Here is a 20,089-nt window from a genome sequence, read left to right as displayed (position 1 = left end):
GCCTTTGGCCCAGGGCGTGATCCCGGGGTCCCGGGATCGAGTCCTACAACGGCTCCCTGCATGGAGCCTGCTTCTCCCTCTGCCTGTGTCTCTCTGCCTCTCTCTCTCTCTGTGTCTCTCATGAATAAATAGATAAAATCTTAAAAAAAAAAAAAAAACTTCAAAAAAAAGAAAAACAAACACAAGAGCTAACGAGTGTCTTTGGTCCTCAGGCCTACTCGAATCTGGTACTTTGCCAACCGCAGCCCGCGAGGTCTAATTCAGACACAGCCTCGCCGTCCCCTCCTCTGGTTAAGACGTGAACTCTCTCCCCGCTGGGGGGCAGCCAGAGACCCTCCTGACCTCAAGCTAGAGGAAGTGGGGGGCTGCGGTGGGGCAGCATCAGACAGCTTGCACACTCCAAGCAAAGGCATCATGGGAGTTTATTTACAGAAAAGTCACAGCAACCAGGGCCCAGCAGGCTCCGGCCAGAAGACCCCAGGTATATACATATCTGACCCCTCAGCACCACCGCCGTCCCCAGCCGAGGCCCTGCCAGAGGGACCCAGAGTCAGGCAGTGTGAAGGCAGTGGGCTCCCATCCTCGCCAGGTGTCACAGGTCACCTGTGCAGTCCCTATGCCGGAGGAAGGACCTGTATCGGCCTTTAGTGCGGACTTCGAGGAGCGCGAGGACAGGCTGGACCCTGCAGGGCAGGCCACGGAGCACGGGACCCCCACAGGCCCCTCCAGACCTGCCCAGGAGCTGGGCACGGAGCTGGTGTCCCAGGCCACACCTGCCCATCATGTGGGGGGCTCCCCCAGTTTGCTGGTGGCACTTGTGATCCGCTTATTCTCTCGGAGGTTTCGAAGGCGGGCATTGAGGCTGCCGATCTCCTCCACGTGGGCCTGGGGCACCCACCCCTTCTCACCATCTGCCAGGCGGACCCCCTCCAGCCAGCCTAGGGGCACGCAGGCCAGGAGCAGCATCAGTGGCATCCAAGGGACACCAGGGCCAGCCTGCAAGGGAATGCCTAGGCCCTGATGCAAGCCTTGTCTGCACCCCTGGGCCCAAGGAGACCTCACCCCAGCATCCCAGCCCCAGGAAGGACCCTGCCTCTCGCAGCGGTCTTATAGGTGAACTTCTGACCTGTTTTTCCCGGCACCCTCTAAGAAGGGTGTTTCCCACTCTCCCCTGTCAGTCACTAATCTTTCCCAGAGCAGGAAGTTCCTCCTCTTGTCTAACTTGATTCCTACATGCTGTGGTTGATCAACACTTGCATAATCTTTTCTTGTGACATCTTAGCCACCTAGTTACCTCCTGCCCGCCCAAGACCCATGGGGGGGTGGGGAGCGGGAGCCTTCCCAGGAGGCTCCTCTCACCGTCGCTGGTTCGGGTCCTCACTGCCAGGATGTCAGTCTTCTCCAGAGTCAGCTCGTCTGGCTGCAGAGCCTTGTATGTCCGGACACACTGCACCTGGGGGCGGTCTGACAGCCCAGGGGAGAGCGAGGGAGGGTAATGGGGGGTGTGGAGGGGGAGGAGAAGGAAGCAAAGGGGTAGGAGGGTGGCTGCTGCTGCTGCTGCTGCTTAACTTTCTCTGCGCCTCCCTTGGCCCACCCTGGCCTCTCTCCTCTCTTGCCCTAAACACAAGCCCTGGGTGAATGCCGTCCCTCCAGCTTGGGGGCTCTCACCTCCCCAGCTCAGTCCTGCACCTCGACGCTGACCTCCAGGCCAGTGTTCAGACGCCCCCAGGCACCCCCCACAACAGAAATGGCCCCTTCACGTGCCCCGTCACTACTCCAGGACTTCCTCTAATCCATCCTGCTCAACTGGGATTCAAGACTTACATCAGTCCCCCAGCTGTAACCCTCCCGGGGCTTCCCACTCCTCCGAATAAAATCCAAAGTCCTCCCCACATTGCCTCCTGGCTTAGCCTCCCTGCCCTCCCACCCCTTGCTCATGAAGCTCAGCAACACTGGCTGCCCTGCTGTTCCCCAAACACTCTGAGCTCCCTCCTGCCTCGGGGCCTTGGCACTGCTCGCCCTCCTTCCAGGAGTACTTTTGCCCAGATCTTTCCATGGCTGCCCCCTCATCCTTCACAGGCCTTTCCTCTCTGGAGTGGGGTGGAGCTCACCCCACAGCCCCAACAGGACTCCTAGCCCAAGCCGGGGAAAACCACAGGCTTTGGGGCCAGACCTGGCTTGAATCCCAGCTCCGCTATCCCCTGGCTGGCTGACCTTGGGCAAGTTACTTAACACTTCTGAGCCTGTTTTTCCAGATGTGAATAAAAATGAGTCTACAGGCAGCCCGGGTGGCTCAGCGGTTTAGCGCCGCCTTCAGCCCAAGGCGTGATCCTGGAGACCTGGGATCGAGTCCCACGTCAGGCTCCCTGCATGGAGCCTGCTTCTCCCTCTGCCTGTGTGTGTGTCTCTCATGAATAAATAAATAAGATCTTTTATTTAAAAAAAAAAAAAAAAAAAAAAGGAGTCTACCTCACGGGGTTTTCATAAGGATTAAGTGAAATAAATGCATATAAAGCCCCTAACACTGGGCCTGACGCATGGCAAGTACGGGTAGAAATGAGTTCCCTTCTTCTCCCTTCCGCAGCTTGGCCCTAGCCCTCTAGCTCAGAAACCCTTGACTCGTACCCAGGGTCCCTCTAACTGGGCAGCACTGGGGCGTAGTGGCTGCACTCACACCCCAGAGAGAAGCCTCTGTGTCAACGGAGCTGCTCCCTCACCCCCCACCCCAACCCCAGGGCCACTTGGGTTCCTGCCCTCTGCAACTGAGGCAAAGGGGGAGACAACCTGGGGGCACCATGGCACCAGGCCTGGCGAAAAGGGGGATGTGGGCCTAGAGGCAGGGGGAGGCAGGCTGCTACCTTGGCCCTCGCTGAAGACCTCCTTATCCTCCTGGGAGCTGGAGGGGCGCATGGCTGAGATCCACCGCTGCTTCTCACTTCTAGGGAGGGGAGGCAGAGTTGTCACAACGCAAAGTGCAATCTCCCCGGGCCACAGTGGTGAAACGGCTGGGAGAATTGGGTATGATGTCCAGACTCAGGACACCCCCCACCCAGGGCCCACCCTACAGCCCTGTCCCCAAGCTGGGGCCCCACCCAGCTGTCCGCAGAAGAACAGAGCAGGCCCAGAAGCCCCTGGACGCCAGCTCCGCCCGTGTCCTGCCTCATGCCACCCTCCTGCAGCCAGACTGGGAGGGCCTGTTGCCTGCCAAGGGGTCCCCTCGCCCCCCACCCTAGCCCCACTCACTCGGTCCGGGCCCTCAGCAGGAACTGGTGCTTCGCTTGTTGGCCATGGAGGAGCTGAAGGAGGAACACGTGGCCAGGGATGCCCTGGAGCTTCAGGCTCAGATCCTTCACCTGGAGCTCGGCCATCCTGGCGTGGACAAAGACGGCAAACTTCCCTAGCCTGCGGGGACCGGGGGAGGGGAGGTCAGCCTGGCTCATCCTCAGGCTCCCAACCCCACCCTCCGGACAGGTGAGTGCTGATCAGAAGGGTTGGCTGCCCCTCTGGCTTCCTCCCCAAGGAAACTTGGCTGCCGAAGGGCATCACCTCCCTAACAGCCAGCGGAGTCCCACAAGGAATGGAGACAGCCACTCCTGCTGGTTCCCTGACCAAAGTAGAAGGTGACAAAAACTCGTCCCTATCCCCGGGGCGTGCCTTCAGGTTCTCTCTGAACCACCGCCCCCTCCCAGTCCCTGTTCTCAACAGCCAACGGGGAGCCCTCCCCACTGGATGAGACCCTTGCTGCCTACTGTCTGACTCTCTAACTGGTATGGAAGGACAACTCTGTCTTTCGTTTGCCATCTACCCCAGGGCTTGACACCGCCTGGCCCATAATTCGGGTTCGATAAACACTTGCAGGAAGGATGGGTACGTGGGTGGGTCAAGGATGTCCCACAGATTCCTTCTTCTCAACCTGTCTAAGCAGAAGTCAGTAATTCCCACTCCAAACAGGATCCCCCTCACTGTGCCCCGTTCTGGGGAAGACTTCCTGAAGGTGCCCAGGAGGAAACTCAGCCATCGTTCCGGCCTCCTCCCTCCCTCTCCATACACAGCCAGCCAGCAGCTCCATCCTACAGACGAAGGAACTCCCTGTCGTCCCTGGAATCCGCTTCCCACAAGCCCCGAACACTTCAGGAGCACCTACTCTCACCTGGGCAACTGCAGTAGCATCTGGTCCCTCCCCTTCCAGTCCATCCTCCAAACTAGACAGGAGTAAAATGTCACTCGTCTGCCTAACTCTCCATGCTCCCCATGGCCCTCAGAAAGCCCAGCCTCGGTACCATGACTTTCAACCACCCAACTTCCTTCGCTGCCCTTCCCCTCTACAAATCCAACCATATTAGGCTCCATCATCCCCCAAACACACTCTGCTGTTGTATCTTATTGTGACTTTGCTATATCCTCCCAAACTCCAACTTATCCCTCAAAACTGAGCTCAAAAGTCCCTTCCTATTTGAAGCTTCACTGATGGGGCAGCCCCGGTGGTGCAGCGGTTTAGCGCTGCCTGCAGCCTACAGCGGCGTGATCCTGGAGACCCTGGATCCAGTCCCAGGTCAGGCTCTCTTGAATGGTGCCTGCTTCTCCCTCTGCCTGTGTCTCTGCCTCTCTCTCTGTCTCTATGAATAAATAAATAAAAATCTTTAAAAAATGGGATCCCTGGGTGGCTGGGATCCCTGGGTGGCTCAGTGGGTTGGCGCCTGCCTTTGGCCCAGGGCACGATCCTGGGGTCCCGGGATCAAGTCCCACGTTGGGCTCCCGGCATGGAGCCTGCTTCTCCCTCCTCCTGTGTCTCTGCCTCTCTCTCTCTCTCTCTATCATAAATGAATGAATAATAAATCTTTAAAAAAAATCTTAAAAAAAAATGAAGCCTTATTGATCCTCACCCCATACCAGGGAATACTACAGTAGGAGAACACCTTTCCATCAAAACCCTGACCAGGTGGTTATCAGGATGTATTTTTATTGTTCTGAGAGCCCCTATGGGCACCCATCAGAGCCCTAGCACCCATCAGGGCCCGGTAGAGAATAGCAGTTCAGTGACACTTTAGTGAATGAAGGAATAAATCAGGAATGAACCCTTCCCATAGTATAAGAAGCCCATTCTTCACCACGTCCAGCCTTAAGGCTTATCTACTCAGAAAGTCTTCCCCCTCATCCCAAACTGATAATAGTTACGGCTAATAGTGACTGAGTGTTCAGTGTGTGCCAGGCACTGTGCTGAGCTCTTTCCATGTATTGTTATCAGACTGAGTCTCCCTACATGATAGTCTCTATCTTACAGATGGAAGATAGGATAATACAACGGTTAAGAGCCTGGGGTCAGACATCAGACAGACCCGGCCTCCTGGCTTCTGCACTTGCTAGATCCGTGATCTTGAGAATAACAAGGGAGCCTACTGTCCAGGGAGATGTTTAGAGGAATGAAGAGAATAATCCACACGACATGCCTGGCACAGAATAGGCGCTCAGTAAATGTTGGCCACTAGCCTTATGAGTCAGGGCGGAGCCGGGACTCCCAGATTGTACTCTTGATCTCTGCTTTATTTGGCTTAGGCTCAGACCAGCATCAAGTCCTCTGCATACTGTCCAGCCCTTGGTTCTCAGGTCTGGAAAATGGACTAGCCTCACATCTCTGCCTTTTCTGGGGGAGCCTGTGAAGCTCAGGGTGCCCCAGCAGCACAGTCCGGCACAAACAGGGGCTCTCGGGGCCAGTGATGGACCATTTGTGAACTCCATGGTAGAGAAGAAGGGACCTGGCTCCCATCTACTTCCCCCCCACCCTGCCCAGACTCACTCCTTCCGCCGGGAGAGCAGCAAGCAGTCATTGAAAAGGTGCAGGTAGACGGCCTTGCTGGACAGCTTCAGCTTGGCGGGGGGCGCTGCGGGCAGTGGGGCCAGCTCCACCAGTTCCCCATGCCGAACCAGCCAGCGGGCCTGCGAGATGAGGGGGAAGATCTGGAAGGATGGAGGAGGCAAAGGGGAGGGCAGGTCAGGCCCGGGACAGCAGGGCAGAGAGCACAGACCCAGGGCGGGGGGAAGGGCTGGGGTTGGGGTTGGGGTTGGGGATGGGCTGAGAGGAGCTGGCCAGCGGTACCCAGGGAAGGAGGGAACAAGCTGCCCCTTTGTGGATCCCATCCTGCCAGCTGCAGGCATGCACCTTGCCCTCAAAGTGGATCTTCTTGCTCAGGTGGATGAGCTCCTCTGTCCTCTTCATGGACTGCACGCTGGCGTTGCATTCTTGCACCAGCTGGGGAGGCCGTGGGTGGGTCACCTCCTGCAGCCCCCCAACCCCAGCTCGCAGAGCCTAGCCTCAGGCTCCCACCTGGGGCTCATTTGGAGATATGTCAGGGTTCTGGGGAGGCCCCGGGGAGCTGAGCTCACCTTCTTGAGGGCATCGAAGGCCTTGGTGGCCACATCTTCGTCTTCAGAGCCCTGTGCTGTCCGCTTCAGGATGTTCTGGAGGGTGGGGTCAGTGCAATGAGGCAGGCCGAGCCCTCCACCCATCACCCTGCCCACCCATGGATACTCAGAAGGGGCTGTGGAGGGCACAGCACCATTTCCCTCGTGCAGCCCTCACTGCAGCCCGGTGCCCTCCAGGTACCTCCACCAACATCTTGAGGCGGGTGATCCTCTGAAATGGCAAGATAAGGAAGGAGGTGAGGGGCAGACGTTGGCATACAGGAGACTCCTCCAGGCGAGCCAGGATGCCAGGGAACTTGGGGTTCTCCAGGCTGGAAGATGGGGAGGAGCCTGGGGTCACAGATGGGTTTGTAGATCCCATGAACTGCCAGGATTCATGACCCCAGCCACCCTCTTGGTTTTCTGGGTGCCTTCTCAGTACATCCTCCTTGCCCCTTGGGATTGGGTCTAACCCTATGCTGGTCAGAGAGCCCTGTTCAGTTCCTGTTCAGGAACCATTCCCCTCCCAGGTCACCCTTCTTCACCCAGTCCTCTGTGCCCACTCCCGCCTAAGCCTCCTTTATCCTCCCCTCCCCTTCAGAGCCTCCAGCCCTACAGCAGGCGCTGGTAGGTGCGCTCCTGGTAGGCCTGGTTGGTGACGTAGGGCAGGTACACTCGGCGGAAGGCTGGACAGTGGTGCAACACAATGTCACACACGCTGAAACGCAGGACATCTGCCTCTAGCCGCTGCTCCAGGTCCTGCAGGAACCTGAGGGGTCCAGCGAGGGGTCAGGGTCAGGGCCAAGCAGAGACCCCAGACCTGGGAGACCCGCCAATCACAGGCCTTGTCCCCGCCCCCCTGCACCTGACCGGGCCGCTCCCTCACCTCTCGCTGGTGCTCTTGACCTCGGGCAGTTTGGAGAACAGCCACTGCTTGTCCTGCACCCCCAGACATTCGCTCAGCTCAGCAGAGCCCAAGAAGTGGCCCACGGCCACGGACAGGCTGTGGATGTATGAGGCCTCGGATGTGATCAGCTCAAACTTGGCCTGAGTGAGGGTGGACGCGGGGTTGAAGAGGGCCGTGCGGGCCCACCCCGGACACCGTGGCCTCGCTGACCACCCGCCCTCCCGACCCTGTCGCTCCTTCTCCCCTCCCCCCGCTGCCCAAGCCCTGACACCACCCCTCGTCCGCCCCCTTCTCTGGCCCCACCTCCGATGGCCTGGTGCCTCGCGGGTCTAGGGGACCACGTCCGGCCGCGCGCAACTGTTCAAGCTCGGCTGAAGACCTTGCTTGAGCCTCTAGCTCCACCCGCACCCCGAGCGCCCTCCGTCCCTCGCCCACCACGCGTTTTCTCTCCGCAGGGCTCGGCGGCTCCGCGTCCTCGCGGACCCAGCCTGACCCCGCCCCGGGCCCGCCCCGTCCAGCCGCCGCCGGCGCCTTGCGCCGCACCCTCCGTCCCCCTAGCAGCCACCCCACCCTGCCAGGTCCCCGCACCCCCTTCCGCAGAGACGGCCCGGCTCTCCCCGCGGGGTCCCAGGCCCACCTCGGGGGATGGGAGGTCCCGCCGGCCCCCGCCCCCCCGGCCCCGCCCCGCGGCCCCTCCGCCCACCTCCTGCAGCTTGCAGTCGCGCAGGCTCAGCGTGGCCAGGACGCCGCTGCCGCGCACGTCGGGGATGTCCTGCCACAGCGAGAAGGTGGAGCCTCGCGCCGAGCGCTGCGCCCGGAAGGAGCTGCTCGGGGAGAGGTTGGCGCGCGGCGGCCCGGGCCCCTCCTCCGCGCCCTCCGCCTCGTCCCCCGGGCCCTCCTCCTCGCGCTGCTGCCGCCGCAGTTCGCGGGCGCTGGCCACGTCGCTGTATTCCTGGTAGAGGACCGCTGGGCGGGGACACGGGCGGGGAGGCGTGGGCGCCGCCTGCACGCTCCGCTGCGGCCCGGCTCCCCGAGACCCCGCCTCCCTGACCGAGCCGTCGGACGGGGGCGCGGGGAGCGGGACCCGCACCCCCTCGTGCACGCACCACCCACTCCCACTCCTCCAGAGGCACGGCTGGCGCACCCGCTGCGCGCTGGCTACGGTGCGGGCCCGCGAGGCTCAGCTCGCTCGCGCTCCCCCTCTCCCCCTCTCCCCCTCTCTCTCCCCCTCTCTCGCCCCCAGCCCCTTCCTCCCACGTACTGTTAAGGAGAAACCGAGACTGGCGCCGCTCGCTGGCGCTCCCGGAACCCAGCGCCTGCTCCTCCTGCGTGTCCAGCCTACGGAAGGGGCAGCGTCAGGGCCCCTCTTCGCCCGCACCCCCCCCCCCTTCCTCCTCCTCGGACGACGACTGCGGGGTGGGAGACAGTACCTGGGCTCGGGCCAGCCGCTCTGCCCCGTGCTCGGGTCAACAGGCGCCGGCGTCGCCAAGCCGTCCAGCCTCATCTCTCCGCGGCGCCACTCCCTTCCAGATGCTTTTCCTGGAGAGGGTGAGAGTTGAGGGTGGGTGGCTCCCAGAATGATGCCGGGCACTGGGGTGCCACACTGCAGCTGACCAGCACCCAGTCGCAGGTGTGGGTCGTGCCCCATGGTGCATCTGGCGGGTGGCCTGCTCTTAGGGTTCCCGGGGGAGAAGCTGGTACCTTCCCGAGCTACGCCAGGGCCGGACCCCGGGGTCAGCACCCTGGCTGCTGAGTTCCGCCCCAGGCGCAGGGAAGAGTGCAGCCGGGTCATCAGCTCCGAGGCTGAGAAGCGCCTCCGCTCAGGCCCCTCCAGGCCGACTCGGGAGGGCGCAGACAGCTCCAGGGGCCTGGGTTCCTCTGTGCTCAGGGCCTGCTCTGTTGCCTGGCCAGGCTCCAGGAAGACAGTGTGGGCTTCAGGGCTGCCAGGGAGCTCTTCCCGCTGATAGACCCGCATCTTGCGCCCTATGGGGACGTGGGGTGAGAGCAGAGGCTGGCATGCATCCACTGGGCGCCCTCCCCACTCCTCCCTGCTGCTACCCTGTGGCCCTGAGCATCTGAGGGAAAGGTCAGTGCTTTTGCCAGGATCTGGTCCCCCCACCAATGGGATCAACAAGAGGGGAAGTAGAGAGAGCACAGTGCCTGGCTGCAGTGGGCAAAGGGCCAAGGAGCCCAGGACAGCCACTCATTTGCTGTATAACCTGCAAGTCACTTGTCCTCTTTGAGCTCAGGTTCTCTTATCACTAAAATCTACCACTTGTTCTGCTTGTTTGGGGGAATCCTGGGGCTTAAGAGTCTTAAAAGAGCCACCCAACTTTTCCCCTATCTGCCCCACTGGGTCACCACCCCCCCACCCAGAGTGACTCACAGGCTGACTTCTTCTCTGAGCCATGACTGGCCCGGCGCTGTGGCTGTGGGTGCTGGGGACTCCAGGGTCCCTCCAGAGCTGGGGGCTGGGCACTAGGACAGTGTGGCCAGCTGCCAGCCCTGCTGGGCCGCATCCCCCCACTGGTGCAGATCTCGGTGTCTGGGACTCCCGGGGATGGTGGCCATAGCAGCCCTTGGAGAGGAGGAGGGGTCCCCAGGGACCAGCGGCTGCCAGGAGCCCGCAGCTCCTCTGGGGTGACAGGGAAGAGATCCAGACACACAGGACTCGGAGGCTGCAGGGTGGGCAACTCTGCAAAGGACAGACTCTCCTGCTGGCACACAGCTACTGGGCGGCGGGCAGTGCCACGTGGCCCAGCCAGGTGGGACTGGAGGGTGGCAGGTGGCCCACAGTCCATTCCTCCTTTGCTCTGCCACCCACCTGGGCCTGCAGGGGAAAAGGTATGAGAGGCAGACACGGAACAGCAGGGCTGGCCAGCAAGCCATCTTTGACTTGGAGGCCTGGACCAACTCTTGTGTACACGTATGTACAACATCTGTACGAGCACACTTACACACCTAATTGCACAGTAATAGCTAACACTTAGGGGCACCTGGGTGGCTCAGTAGTTGAGCTCAGGTCGTGATCCCAGGGTCCTGGGACCGAGTCCCACATCAGGCTCCCTGCGGGGAGCCTGCTTCTCCCTCTGCCTATGTCTCTGCCTCTCTCTGTGTGTCTCTCATGAATAAATACATAAAATCTTAAAAAAAAAATAATACACTGGGCAGCCCGGGTGGCTCAGTGGTTTAGTGCCGCCTTCGGCCCAGGGCCTGATCCTGGAGACCAGGGATCGAGTCCCACGTTGGGCTCCCTGCATGGAGCCTGCTTCTTTTCTCCGTCTCTCTCACTCTCTCTGTGTCTCGAATAAATAAATAAAATCTTAAAAAAAAAAAAGGGATCCCTGGGTGGCTCAGCGGTTTAGCGCCTGCCTTTGTCCCAGGGCATGATCCTGGAGTCCCAGGATCGAGTCCCGCATCGGGCTCCCGGCATGGAGCCTGCTTCTCCCTCCTTCTGTGTCTCTAACTCTCTCTCTCTCTCTATGTCTATCATAAATGAATAAATAAATAAATCTTTAAAAAAAATACACTTACTTGGCACTTACTGAATGGCAGGCCAAGTACTTTCTATATACTATTTCATTTGATCCTCACAACCCTGAGTTGATGCAACTTTTTAATCCCCATTTTATAGGTGAGGAAGGTGAGACACAGGTTATTTGGCATACGGGGGAGCCAAGATTCAAGCCGAGGCAGTCTGGCTTCTGAGTCTGCACTTTAACCACCTCGTGCATTTTTAACTCTCACTGACCTATGACCAGACACACATACATACACTGTCACACAATCCACGTATGTTCCATGTACCTGCACACGTTCTCTTCCGAGTACACACATGGACATACACGCTTTCATAGGTACACTCAGACACTTCCAATTCACAGGCTCACGCATTCACACACTTTTTACACAACTACATATATTCACACTCTCTCATACGCACATACACGCGGACCCATCAGATGTTTATGTACCCACTCGAGCTTTCTCCCGCTCCTGTTCTGTCTGCACGCACACACCGAGGTACAAAACACACAGGCCCAGAAGTCCTTGCTTTGGTGTTACCCAACCTCCTCTCCCAGGCCCAGAGCAGCAGCCCTCGGCGCTGAGTGGTGCCCACACCCTGCCAAGCTGGCTGGGAGGGTCACAGACTGGCAGGCGGGCCACCACCCATATCTGGCTGGGCCCTCCCGGGACAAGGGCAGGGAGATGTCCTGGCTCGCCAGCCTGGGGCGAGAGAGGGGCTCTTCCCTGCCCCAGCTCCTAGCCCGGGGGTCAGCTTGACCAGGTCCTCTCCAGGCAGGAAGTCATCCCCAAGGAGTCTACTGGAGCCTCAGGACACGCCTAATGATAGAGGGATCTGAGCCCCCACAGCCCTTCCCCTGGGGCCCTCCCCTGGCCGCCCTCCTGCACCCCTCACCTCTCCAGCTGAAGGCCGCTGCCGATGTTGTTCTGCTCCGGCAGGGGAAGCCCTCTCTCTGCCCAGCTGGCTGGGGAAGATCCCACCCAGACAAAGAGTTTGATTCATCAAACCCTGTGGTGAGGCAAGCGGGAGGGAGGGAGGGAGCACGCAGCGGGCTGGGCGGGGGCCTACCCTAGCCTGGCCTCACTGTGGGCAGGCAGGGCAGCAAGGACCCCCCCCCCCCCCCGCAGAGGCTCCTCAGGCCAGAGGAGCAGTGTCCCGCCTGACAGGGCGAGGAGACCCAGGGGACAGAGACAGAGACCCAGAGACACAGAGCCCCCTTAGGGAACATCTCAGAACAGAGACCCCAAAACACTCAAACCCAGAAAACCACAGACTCTGAGACACTCAGGGACCCACAGAAACAGAGACACTGTAAATTTCACAGGCCAGATACTCAGAGACAGATGCGAAGCCCAGAAAAACCCAGGGAGACAGATGGACAAACGTTTTGTGGCCGGCAGGGTTGCCAGTCTAGTGAGGGAGCTAAAAATGAAAACAGTTACAATCTGGGTTGGCAGGAGCCAAGCCAGAGGAACCATCAGTGCTGGGCTCAACTGGACGTGAGCATTCCAGGAAGGCTGCCTGGAGGAAGTAATGACTAACTGTTCAGGCTGAAACACCCAGGGACCCAGTAAACATCGACTGGGAGAAAATCTTGACCTGAGAGGAACAGTGACAGCGTCAGTGACCGTGGGAGGGAGGGAGGGAGGAGAGGACCCGGTGGGGGACCTTTCTACCTGCGCAGGCACCCAACGGCTCCTCTGCTCTCTTCAGCCCCTCCCTGGGGCGGGGTGGGGGTGCTCCCAAGAGCCAGCTCCCCGCAGGGACAGCTTTAGCGTGTACCTTAAACCTCTGTCCATCTGAGCACGTCTCTATCTCCTCATCTGATAAATAGGCTAGTCATAGCCGCTTTAAAGCACTAATACGAGAATTAATGATAGCACATGTAAGGCGCCTAGCACGTAGTGGGAGCTCTGTAGTCGATAGTCATTCAACGGAATATTAGTCTTTCTCTAGTCAGGCAGGTGGCTTGGGTCATCACACAGATGGGGAAACTGAGTCACTGAGAATGAGCCCCACCCTTCTTTGGAGAAGCATGTGGAAGGAGGCATGAGACCACTGCCTGCCCAAGAAGTCTCTTCCTCTCCAGGAATCTGCAACCCTCAACGTGGAAATCCTACTTGCTTCGGTGGGGACCCATGTGCAGGAATACACACATGCTTCTGCTCCCTCGCATTCTGGGACATCCTCACCCCTTGGATTCTGGAAGCCCCTGGAGCGCACACCCCCCAACACACACACACACCCTTCTGAGTTACAGGGATAAATGAGCAAAAACATGGAGGCCTTGGGGCAGGAGCACCCCCTATTAAAGGCTTAGAGGAGAAGCCTGGGTGAATGTCGGGGGAAGGCGGTAGAAGGCTTTCTGGAGGGAGGAGGCTGGAGGCAGGTTCCTAGGGGGAAAGTCAGGAATGAGGAAACCTCCACCTCTGTTCAGACCAAAGAGCGATGGGAATGACCCCTCTAGCTTGGATACCCTCTAGCTTCCAAAGATGTGGCCCACTTAACCTCAGTGCTGGGGACCAAGGAAGGGTAGAGCTGTGTTCATATTGTGTGCAGCTCATCTCTGCTAGAGAGAGGAAAAAAAAAAGGAAAAAGCCTCAGGAAGAGAACTGGCCCCAAATAGCAGGGACATGCCCTGCCCCAGACATGACCACTGGATACTCTAGGGCCAAGGATCATTCTGGAACTCACAGGTGAAAACCTTTGCCAAGGTTCAAGTCGAGCGTTGACACTACCAGCTATGGGGCTTTAGGAGAGTCACAGCCTGTTCTTGGGCCTCAGTGTCCCCATCCGTAAAGTGGCACATAAGGTCCCTCCTGGCTGCCCCCTCTAGGAAACCTGTGTCATCTGCAAGCAGATAAGGATGGGCAGGGGCCCAGGAGGGCCCCATTCAGTGGACACTGCTAGTCACAGGGACAATAGGCCCACTTGGCAAGGCTGGCAGAGAGGGTCTCTGGGTACTACTATGGTTTAGGGAGAGCACCTCTGGCTTCCTGCGCCCAGGATTTCCCTGCCCCCTCCCTGATCCCCCTTGCCCCATGCCCAGAGAAGGAAGGCCCTGCCATGGCCCCTGTGCCCCTTAAGGGACAAAGCTAAGTGGAAGGTCAAGACTGGAAAGGGGATCCAGGCCAAACAGGCTGTTGAACCCCAGGAGGCCATAAGTGGGTGGGAGCCAGGATCAGAGGCCAGGCAGGCAGCACAAAGGACTCACTCTGGGAAGACTGGCGGGAGGAGGATGGGACTGCTGGCAGCAGGGTGGGGCCCTACCTCAGCCAGGGAGCTCCGTCCGGCCTCCGACACGGTCCAGGGCTCCAGACCACCTGGGGGCTCTGGGGTTGTAGCCGGGTTCTCAGGGGGCGATGTCAGCATGGCCCCTGAGCCGGGCAGTGCAGGATCCTGGGTATTGTGTGGGGCAGGGAGGGGGGAGGCGAAGGCGGAGGGAACCTCGCAGGCGGGCAGGCGGCTGTCTCAACGTGCCTGCTCCCCGCCCCCCTTCCCCAGAACCGGTTTGGCCAGTCTGGGGTACAAGAGGGGGGCTGGAACAATGGGAGTCCTATGCCCAGGAGAGGCTCTGAAGGACCCCAGACCGATATCCTAAAGATGGGGGAAGCACTGCTCTTCCACTCTGGAAACAGGTCACCCCTCTTCTGAAGGGGTGAGATTGCTGGGGGAGGAGAGGCTTCACAGAGAACCTCCCAAGCCTTGGACTCCTCAGGGACCCTGAGAACGCTGCAGTTGGCTGACCCCTCTCCGTGCTGGCTATGGCACCTATAAATTGGGAATGCTCATCTCTATGGTGGGGGGATGGAAATCGCGAAGGACGGCAGTGTGGTGCATCCAGGACCTTCCCGGCAGGCCCTTCCAGCATCACTGCTCTCAGGAATGACCCAACCTTGTCACCTCCAACGGCCTCCTCCACCAGGAAGCCTTCCCTGACTCTGGTCCACACCAAATGAGCCCTTACTAAACCAACAGCCCAAGTAGAAGCAGCCTCCAGTAAGGAAGCAGCAGCAAGCCTACAGTCTTCCCAAGCCCATGAGAGGGAAAGCTGTTCTCTTCCTAATACTACCTGCACTGCGTAATTGCCAGACACTTAGTATTAATATCACTATGTACGCAAATACCAATACTCACGATGCTAGTAACTTATTGTACACTATGCGCCAGGCACTGTTGTGAGCACTCCACACCTGCTTACAGGTTTCCCCCACTACTCAAAAGTAGAGTGTTCCTACGAAAACTTTCCGAAACCAAAAATGGCATAAAATAAAGAAGCAATGACCATTAGTGTATACGGAAGAATGTCTTTAGCACTTCCATACCCCAAAAATAAGCTCTCTCGGGCTTTGCTAATCCTTTTGGATACATCTCACTAACAGATGCACAAAATAAATCTAGAAAAAGCACAGATGCTCCTGGACACAGTTCAAAGCTCTGGTGGCTTGATGCAAAGATGCTGAGTGCTGTGCCAGGGAAAAGCTTGGTGGGGCAAGCTCTCTACTCAGGGTGTGTGCTGCCTCTATACAGGATCACTGCAAAACAAACATTAAATGCTATTTTCATCTTTTTCCATAAAAGCAAAAATTCTCTTTAGATTTCTCCTGGTTAGCAGTGAAAACAGGTACTAATATATAGTTCTTCAGTGAAAGCCACGGGGTGTAACACAAACTTTTGAAAAGCAGGGGATACGTACTCATTCAGTCTCCTCCACGACTCCGTTACTGCCCCCACTTATCAGATGAGGACATGAGGCTTGTACATGTTAAATCGGGAATTATCTCAATCTCTCGTGAGCTCTGTGAAGTCTGTTTTACAGATATGAAACAGGTCCAAGGGATTAAAGGTCATACAGCTAATAGGGGACGTAACTAATATTCAAACCCAGGTCTCTGACTCAACCACCAACCTGTGTCCCTAACCACTGTCCAGGACTTCGTCACCAGGCTTTTGGGAGGATCTGGTGAAAAGTGTGTAAACATCCTTTGGGAGGTGTCTCAGCTCTCCTGACTAACCCTTTTACTATTATTCACACACTGCAGGCCTCTATGAGCATATGGGGCAGGTGTCCAGGGCCCAGATCCCAGGGAAGTCTCCCCCATCAACTGGGAACCTTTCAGTACTGAGTGATCGGGGTCCCTCCACTCCCTTGGCCTCCAGATCATCCCTACATAATAAAGAGACGCTGCGCAGTGTGTGTGGAAACCGGGTGTCCGTGGAGAGGTGGCACGCTGGGCAGGAGAGAGAGGTTTATTGCCAGCACTGCACATAGAGCAGGAGACGGCACAGGGAGAGGGACGCAATGCAAGGCCAGTGGAATTCGGAGAGCTCTAATCCTCTTCCCAGTTCTGAGGCCGACCTTGGGGCCGCTGGCCAAGGTACTGCCCAAACCCCGGACCAGAAGCAGAGGACCCTAAATGGAGGAAGCATCTGGGGAACCTAGGGTTCCTGAAGGGCAGTCCCGCCTCACTCGCCCCTGGTCCTGGGCTCTGGGGACGGCCCCCCTGCTGCAGAGGACGGAGAGCAGGGCTTGGGCAGGCTGAAAAGGCTGGCCCCGAGAGCAGAGGGGGCTCCAGAGGGGGGGGTAAGGTGAGAGAAGGGGCGGGGCTTGCTGGGGGCGGGGCTTGCTGGGGGCGGGGCCAGGCAAGCCGGCCAATTCTCCCTCTGGGAGAGGCCACCGCAGACGGCGGGGCACGAGGGGGCGGAGCCAAGGCCTGGGGGCGTGGCCAGGGGCGTGGCCAGGGTCCGTTAGCCGAGCGGACCTGCTGCAGCGCCTCCCGGGAGTCCGCAGGCTCCCGCAGGCCAGAGAGCGCTCCCGCCTTATTTTGGAACTGAGGCACCAGCCAGGCGGGGAGGCGCACGGAGAACAGCACCTGCTGGGGGCCAGGGGGAGCCAAAGAGAGCAGGAGTCCCTCGGCTACCTCCATTTACGGAGCGCTTACCAAATGCAAGGCACCATTCTGAGCTTTCCGGGCTATTAATTCACTTAATCCTCGCAACAACACTAGGAGGTGAGTACAGTTACTACCCCTGTTTTACAGGCGAAGAGACTGAGGCGTAAAAAGCTGTTGTCATTTGCCCAAAGACACAGAGGTATCATTCGAAACCCGTAACAACACTAGGGCCCCTGGTAGAGGCAGGGCTGGAGGAAGGATCCTGAGCAAAGCTGGGGGGAGCCTGCCTTCCCTCTTTCCTCTAGGTCTGTTGCTTAAAGATAATAGTAATAGTGGTGCTGTTGATTTATTGAGCACCTGCAATGTTCTGGACACTCGTGCGAGTGGTTGACATCAAATCTCCATAACGATCCTAGGAGTAGATCCTACTCTAGAGCATACCCCCCGTTTACAGCGGGTCGGCGGCAGCGCTTGAACTTGAACCCAGGCCTGTCGCACACACGAGAAGCTGAGCCTACCTCGAAGGTGCTGATGAAGCCCAGATGCACGGCCACCAGCTTCCAGTAGAAGAGGGTGAGGTTCCCCTGTGGCTCGCCAAAGGCCGCGTACCTGAGCGGAGGCTCCCCGCCCCGCCCCGCCCCGCAGCCCGGCCCCGCCCCTGCAGCTGTACACACCCCCCCGCCCGCCCCCCCAGCTGAGACGCTGCGCAGACTCAACTTCCCCGCCTCCCCGCTGGCACCGCCCCACCCTCCGCCTCCAGATCCAGCACCCCGCCCCCCCGCCAGGCCCCGCTGGCCCGCAGGCTCCGCTCTCTGCCCGTTAAGCCCAGACCCTCCGCCTCGACGCTCCCACTTGCCGGTCCTGGGCCAGGTAGCCTGGAGGTGCGGGCGCAGGTGTGAGGCAGACAAAGCTGTACCAGCGTTCGTACTGGTCCATCAGGCGCATTAAGTCCAAGGTGAAGGCGAGGAGGAAAGCCTGCAGGGCCAGAGGGACTCCGAGGCCCTGTCTCCCAACTACCTCCACCTGGGTCCAAACCCACTCCCGTGGGCAGGATGAGCCTGCACCCAGAATCCTAGCACTCTGTCTCTGTTTCCCTATCTCTGACCCTGGAACTCAGCCTCCATTTCCCTATTCCTAAGCCACCTTTCCTGGTCTCTGATCTCTTATTTCCCCCCTCTGAGCCCGTATGCCCCTCCTTTGCCCCATGCTCACATTCACAATGACCAGAAGGTGGGCCATGGCCTCAAGCAAAAGCAGCCAGATTGCAATGCCCTGTGCCGGCTCCACCACTGGCCTCCAATATTCTCCCACGAACTTGTGGGTGTCCGGTCGGATCTCCGCCCAGTTGTTGTTGAGCATAGCAAACAGGGGTGCCAGAGCAAGGGCCCAAAGCCCCCTCACCATGACGAGGATGACTGCAGAGCTGGTGAATAGGTGAGGAAGGCAGGTGCAATTGGGGAAGTAGGACTCCTTCAAGCCTGTCACTGGGTTCTAGGCCATCTGTGGGCCCAGAGTGGCAACCCTGGACATGCACGCTCCTGTTTGAAGAGGCAACAGATGTGCCCCCTGGGGCCCAAGAAGCTGAGTGTCACGACTCTGGGGTGAGAGGAGCCCCCCCATCTTTTTCTGCCTGCGCAGGGAGCTCTAGAAGTACCGGAATGAGGTCCCAATCATTTTTGTTTCTGCAGGGCTTTTCCCCACAAGGGCCTGGCTAAGAGCCTGTGGATGGCTGGGTGCACAGATGGGAAGGTAAACAGAAATGGAAACAACAAATGGACACACTGTGGGAGAGGGATAGACTGATAGACGGGTGGGTAGTAGATGGACAGATGGATGGATAAACCAGACAGGCAAACAACTGGCAAATCTCTATAAGTGGGCGCACAAGTGGGTGAGTAGAAGGGCAGATGGGTAGGTAGATGGATGGATGGCTAAGTGGATGAGCAGATGAAAGCATGGTGGGATGACAGGATGGATGGATGAACAGATAATGGGTAATGGATACTGTATTAGTTTATTCAATAACTGTTGACTGGGGCATCTGGGTGGCTCAGACAATTGAGTGTCTGATTCTTGGTTTTGGCTCACGTCATGATTTCAGGGTCGTGGGATCAAGCCCCACATAGGGTTCTGCACTCACTACAGGGTCTGCTTGAGATTCCCCCTTTCCCCCCACCCACTCTCTCTCTCTAAAATAAATCTTAAAAAAAAAAAAAAAAAGCCCTAGTAGTAACGGATTGCATACTATTCTACAGTGGATACTGGATATGATATGGTGAACACCTGGAGGAGACCCAAACCCTGATGGAATTACAATCTAGGGATCCCTGGGTGGCTCAGCGGTTTGGCCCCTGCCTTCGGCCCAGGGCCTGATCCTGGAGACCCTAGATCGAGTCCCATGTCAGGCTCCCTGCATGGAGCCTGCTTCTCCCTCTGCCTGTCTCTCTGCCTCTCTATGTGTGTGTGTGTGTGTGTCTCTCATGAATAAATAAAATATTTTTTTTAAAAAAGGAATTACAGTTTAGTTGGGGAAACAGAGGTCAAACAAATAAGCACAAATATATAATTGCAAACAAGTCTCATGAAGGAATGATGCTAAGTAAGGAGAGAATGGAGGGGCAGCACCCCACGGTGGTGGTGGTGGTGGTGGTGGTGGCAGGGAGGGACAGTCGGTGCAAAGGCGGAGCCATTCTTTAGGGCACATGAGCTGCCCTATTCTAGAGGGCACCACTCACATTCATCTTCTTACCTCACTGTTCCCTTTCTGCTTTTCTTCCTCCCACATCTATTTAACCTAGTGCATCCCATATGGGATTGCACAACCCAACGGAAGGGCTTGAGGAGGGCAATGCATGATGTGATTTGGGTTTTTGAAAGATCATCCTGAAAGCTGAAAATGAATTAAGTAGGGCAAATGCAGGAGCAGAGAGACCATTGGAAGACTACCACAGTGGTCCAGGTGAAACAATGTGGCTCAGACTGGGGATGGGGGTGGGAGCAGCAGTCGAGATGGAAAAAAGCAAACAGATTCAAGGTAAGTGATTAGGTGTTTGGATGGGCTGGTGGGTGGCTGATGGATGGGTGAATGGAATGCTTCTCTCTTTCTTCCCTGTTACAAAGTTTCTCTTTGAGGCCCTAAATGTGCCCAGTGTTTAATCTCACCAAACCTTAATTCATCCTGATATCAGCGGAGGGTGGGAAACTAACCCAGGAGGTATGGGAAGGAGCCAGATTTGGATCAGGAACGATGGACTCCAAAGTCGGGGCTCTTCCCAACATGCCTTGTGGTCTCTGAGAACTCTAGGAAATGGAGTTCTGGGCCTGGCCGGCTGAGCTGGGCATCACCTCCTCTTCCTGGAAGCC

General features: G+C 58.0%; 1 protein-coding gene and 1 long non-coding RNA gene across 10 annotated transcripts; one reads left to right on the top strand and one right to left on the bottom strand.

The window, feature by feature from the left end:
* Positions 1 to 404: 404 nt before the first annotated feature.
* Positions 405 to 20,072, bottom strand: ARHGEF19 (Rho guanine nucleotide exchange factor 19). 8 transcript variants are annotated; one of them, XM_049106856.1, is made up of 18 exons: positions 17,245 to 17,348; positions 14,103 to 15,640; positions 11,727 to 11,796; positions 9,693 to 10,136; positions 9,008 to 9,289; positions 8,737 to 8,845; positions 8,568 to 8,644; positions 8,010 to 8,272; positions 7,286 to 7,446; positions 7,016 to 7,168; positions 6,602 to 6,731; positions 6,382 to 6,456; positions 6,158 to 6,247; positions 5,795 to 5,955; positions 3,244 to 3,402; positions 2,856 to 2,938; positions 1,360 to 1,464; positions 405 to 996 (listed from the first exon to the last, which is right to left on the bottom strand). In XM_049106856.1, the coding sequence occupies exons 2-18, from the start codon at positions 14,202 to 14,204 to the stop codon at positions 905 to 907; spliced, it is 2,556 nt and encodes an 851-aa protein (XP_048962813.1). In that variant the 5' UTR covers positions 14,205 to 15,640; positions 17,245 to 17,348; the 3' UTR covers positions 405 to 904. The 8 variants fall into 8 exon arrangements, with proteins under 8 accessions (XP_048962813.1, XP_025303657.3, XP_048962816.1 ...); XM_025447872.3 differs by having other exon boundaries at positions 2,859 to 2,938; positions 17,245 to 17,344; XM_049106859.1 differs by having other exon boundaries at positions 405 to 938; positions 11,727 to 11,840; positions 17,245 to 17,335.
* LOC112660327 (uncharacterized) lies at positions 16,564 to 19,353 on the top strand. 2 transcript variants are annotated; one of them, XR_007409051.1, is made up of 4 exons: positions 16,564 to 16,843; positions 17,143 to 17,299; positions 18,415 to 18,475; positions 18,982 to 19,353. It is a non-coding gene; the product is annotated as an uncharacterized LOC112660327 (long non-coding RNA). The 2 variants fall into 2 exon arrangements; XR_003136847.3 differs by having other exon boundaries at positions 17,181 to 17,299; positions 18,982 to 19,350.
* Positions 20,073 to 20,089: the final 17 nt, after the last annotated feature.

This window comes from Canis lupus, chromosome 2, assembly GCF_003254725.2.
Source record: "Canis lupus dingo isolate Sandy chromosome 2, ASM325472v2, whole genome shotgun sequence".
Taxonomy (NCBI): Eukaryota; Metazoa; Chordata; class Mammalia; order Carnivora; family Canidae; genus Canis; species Canis lupus.
This window is presented reverse-complemented; position numbering and strand designations above follow the sequence as displayed.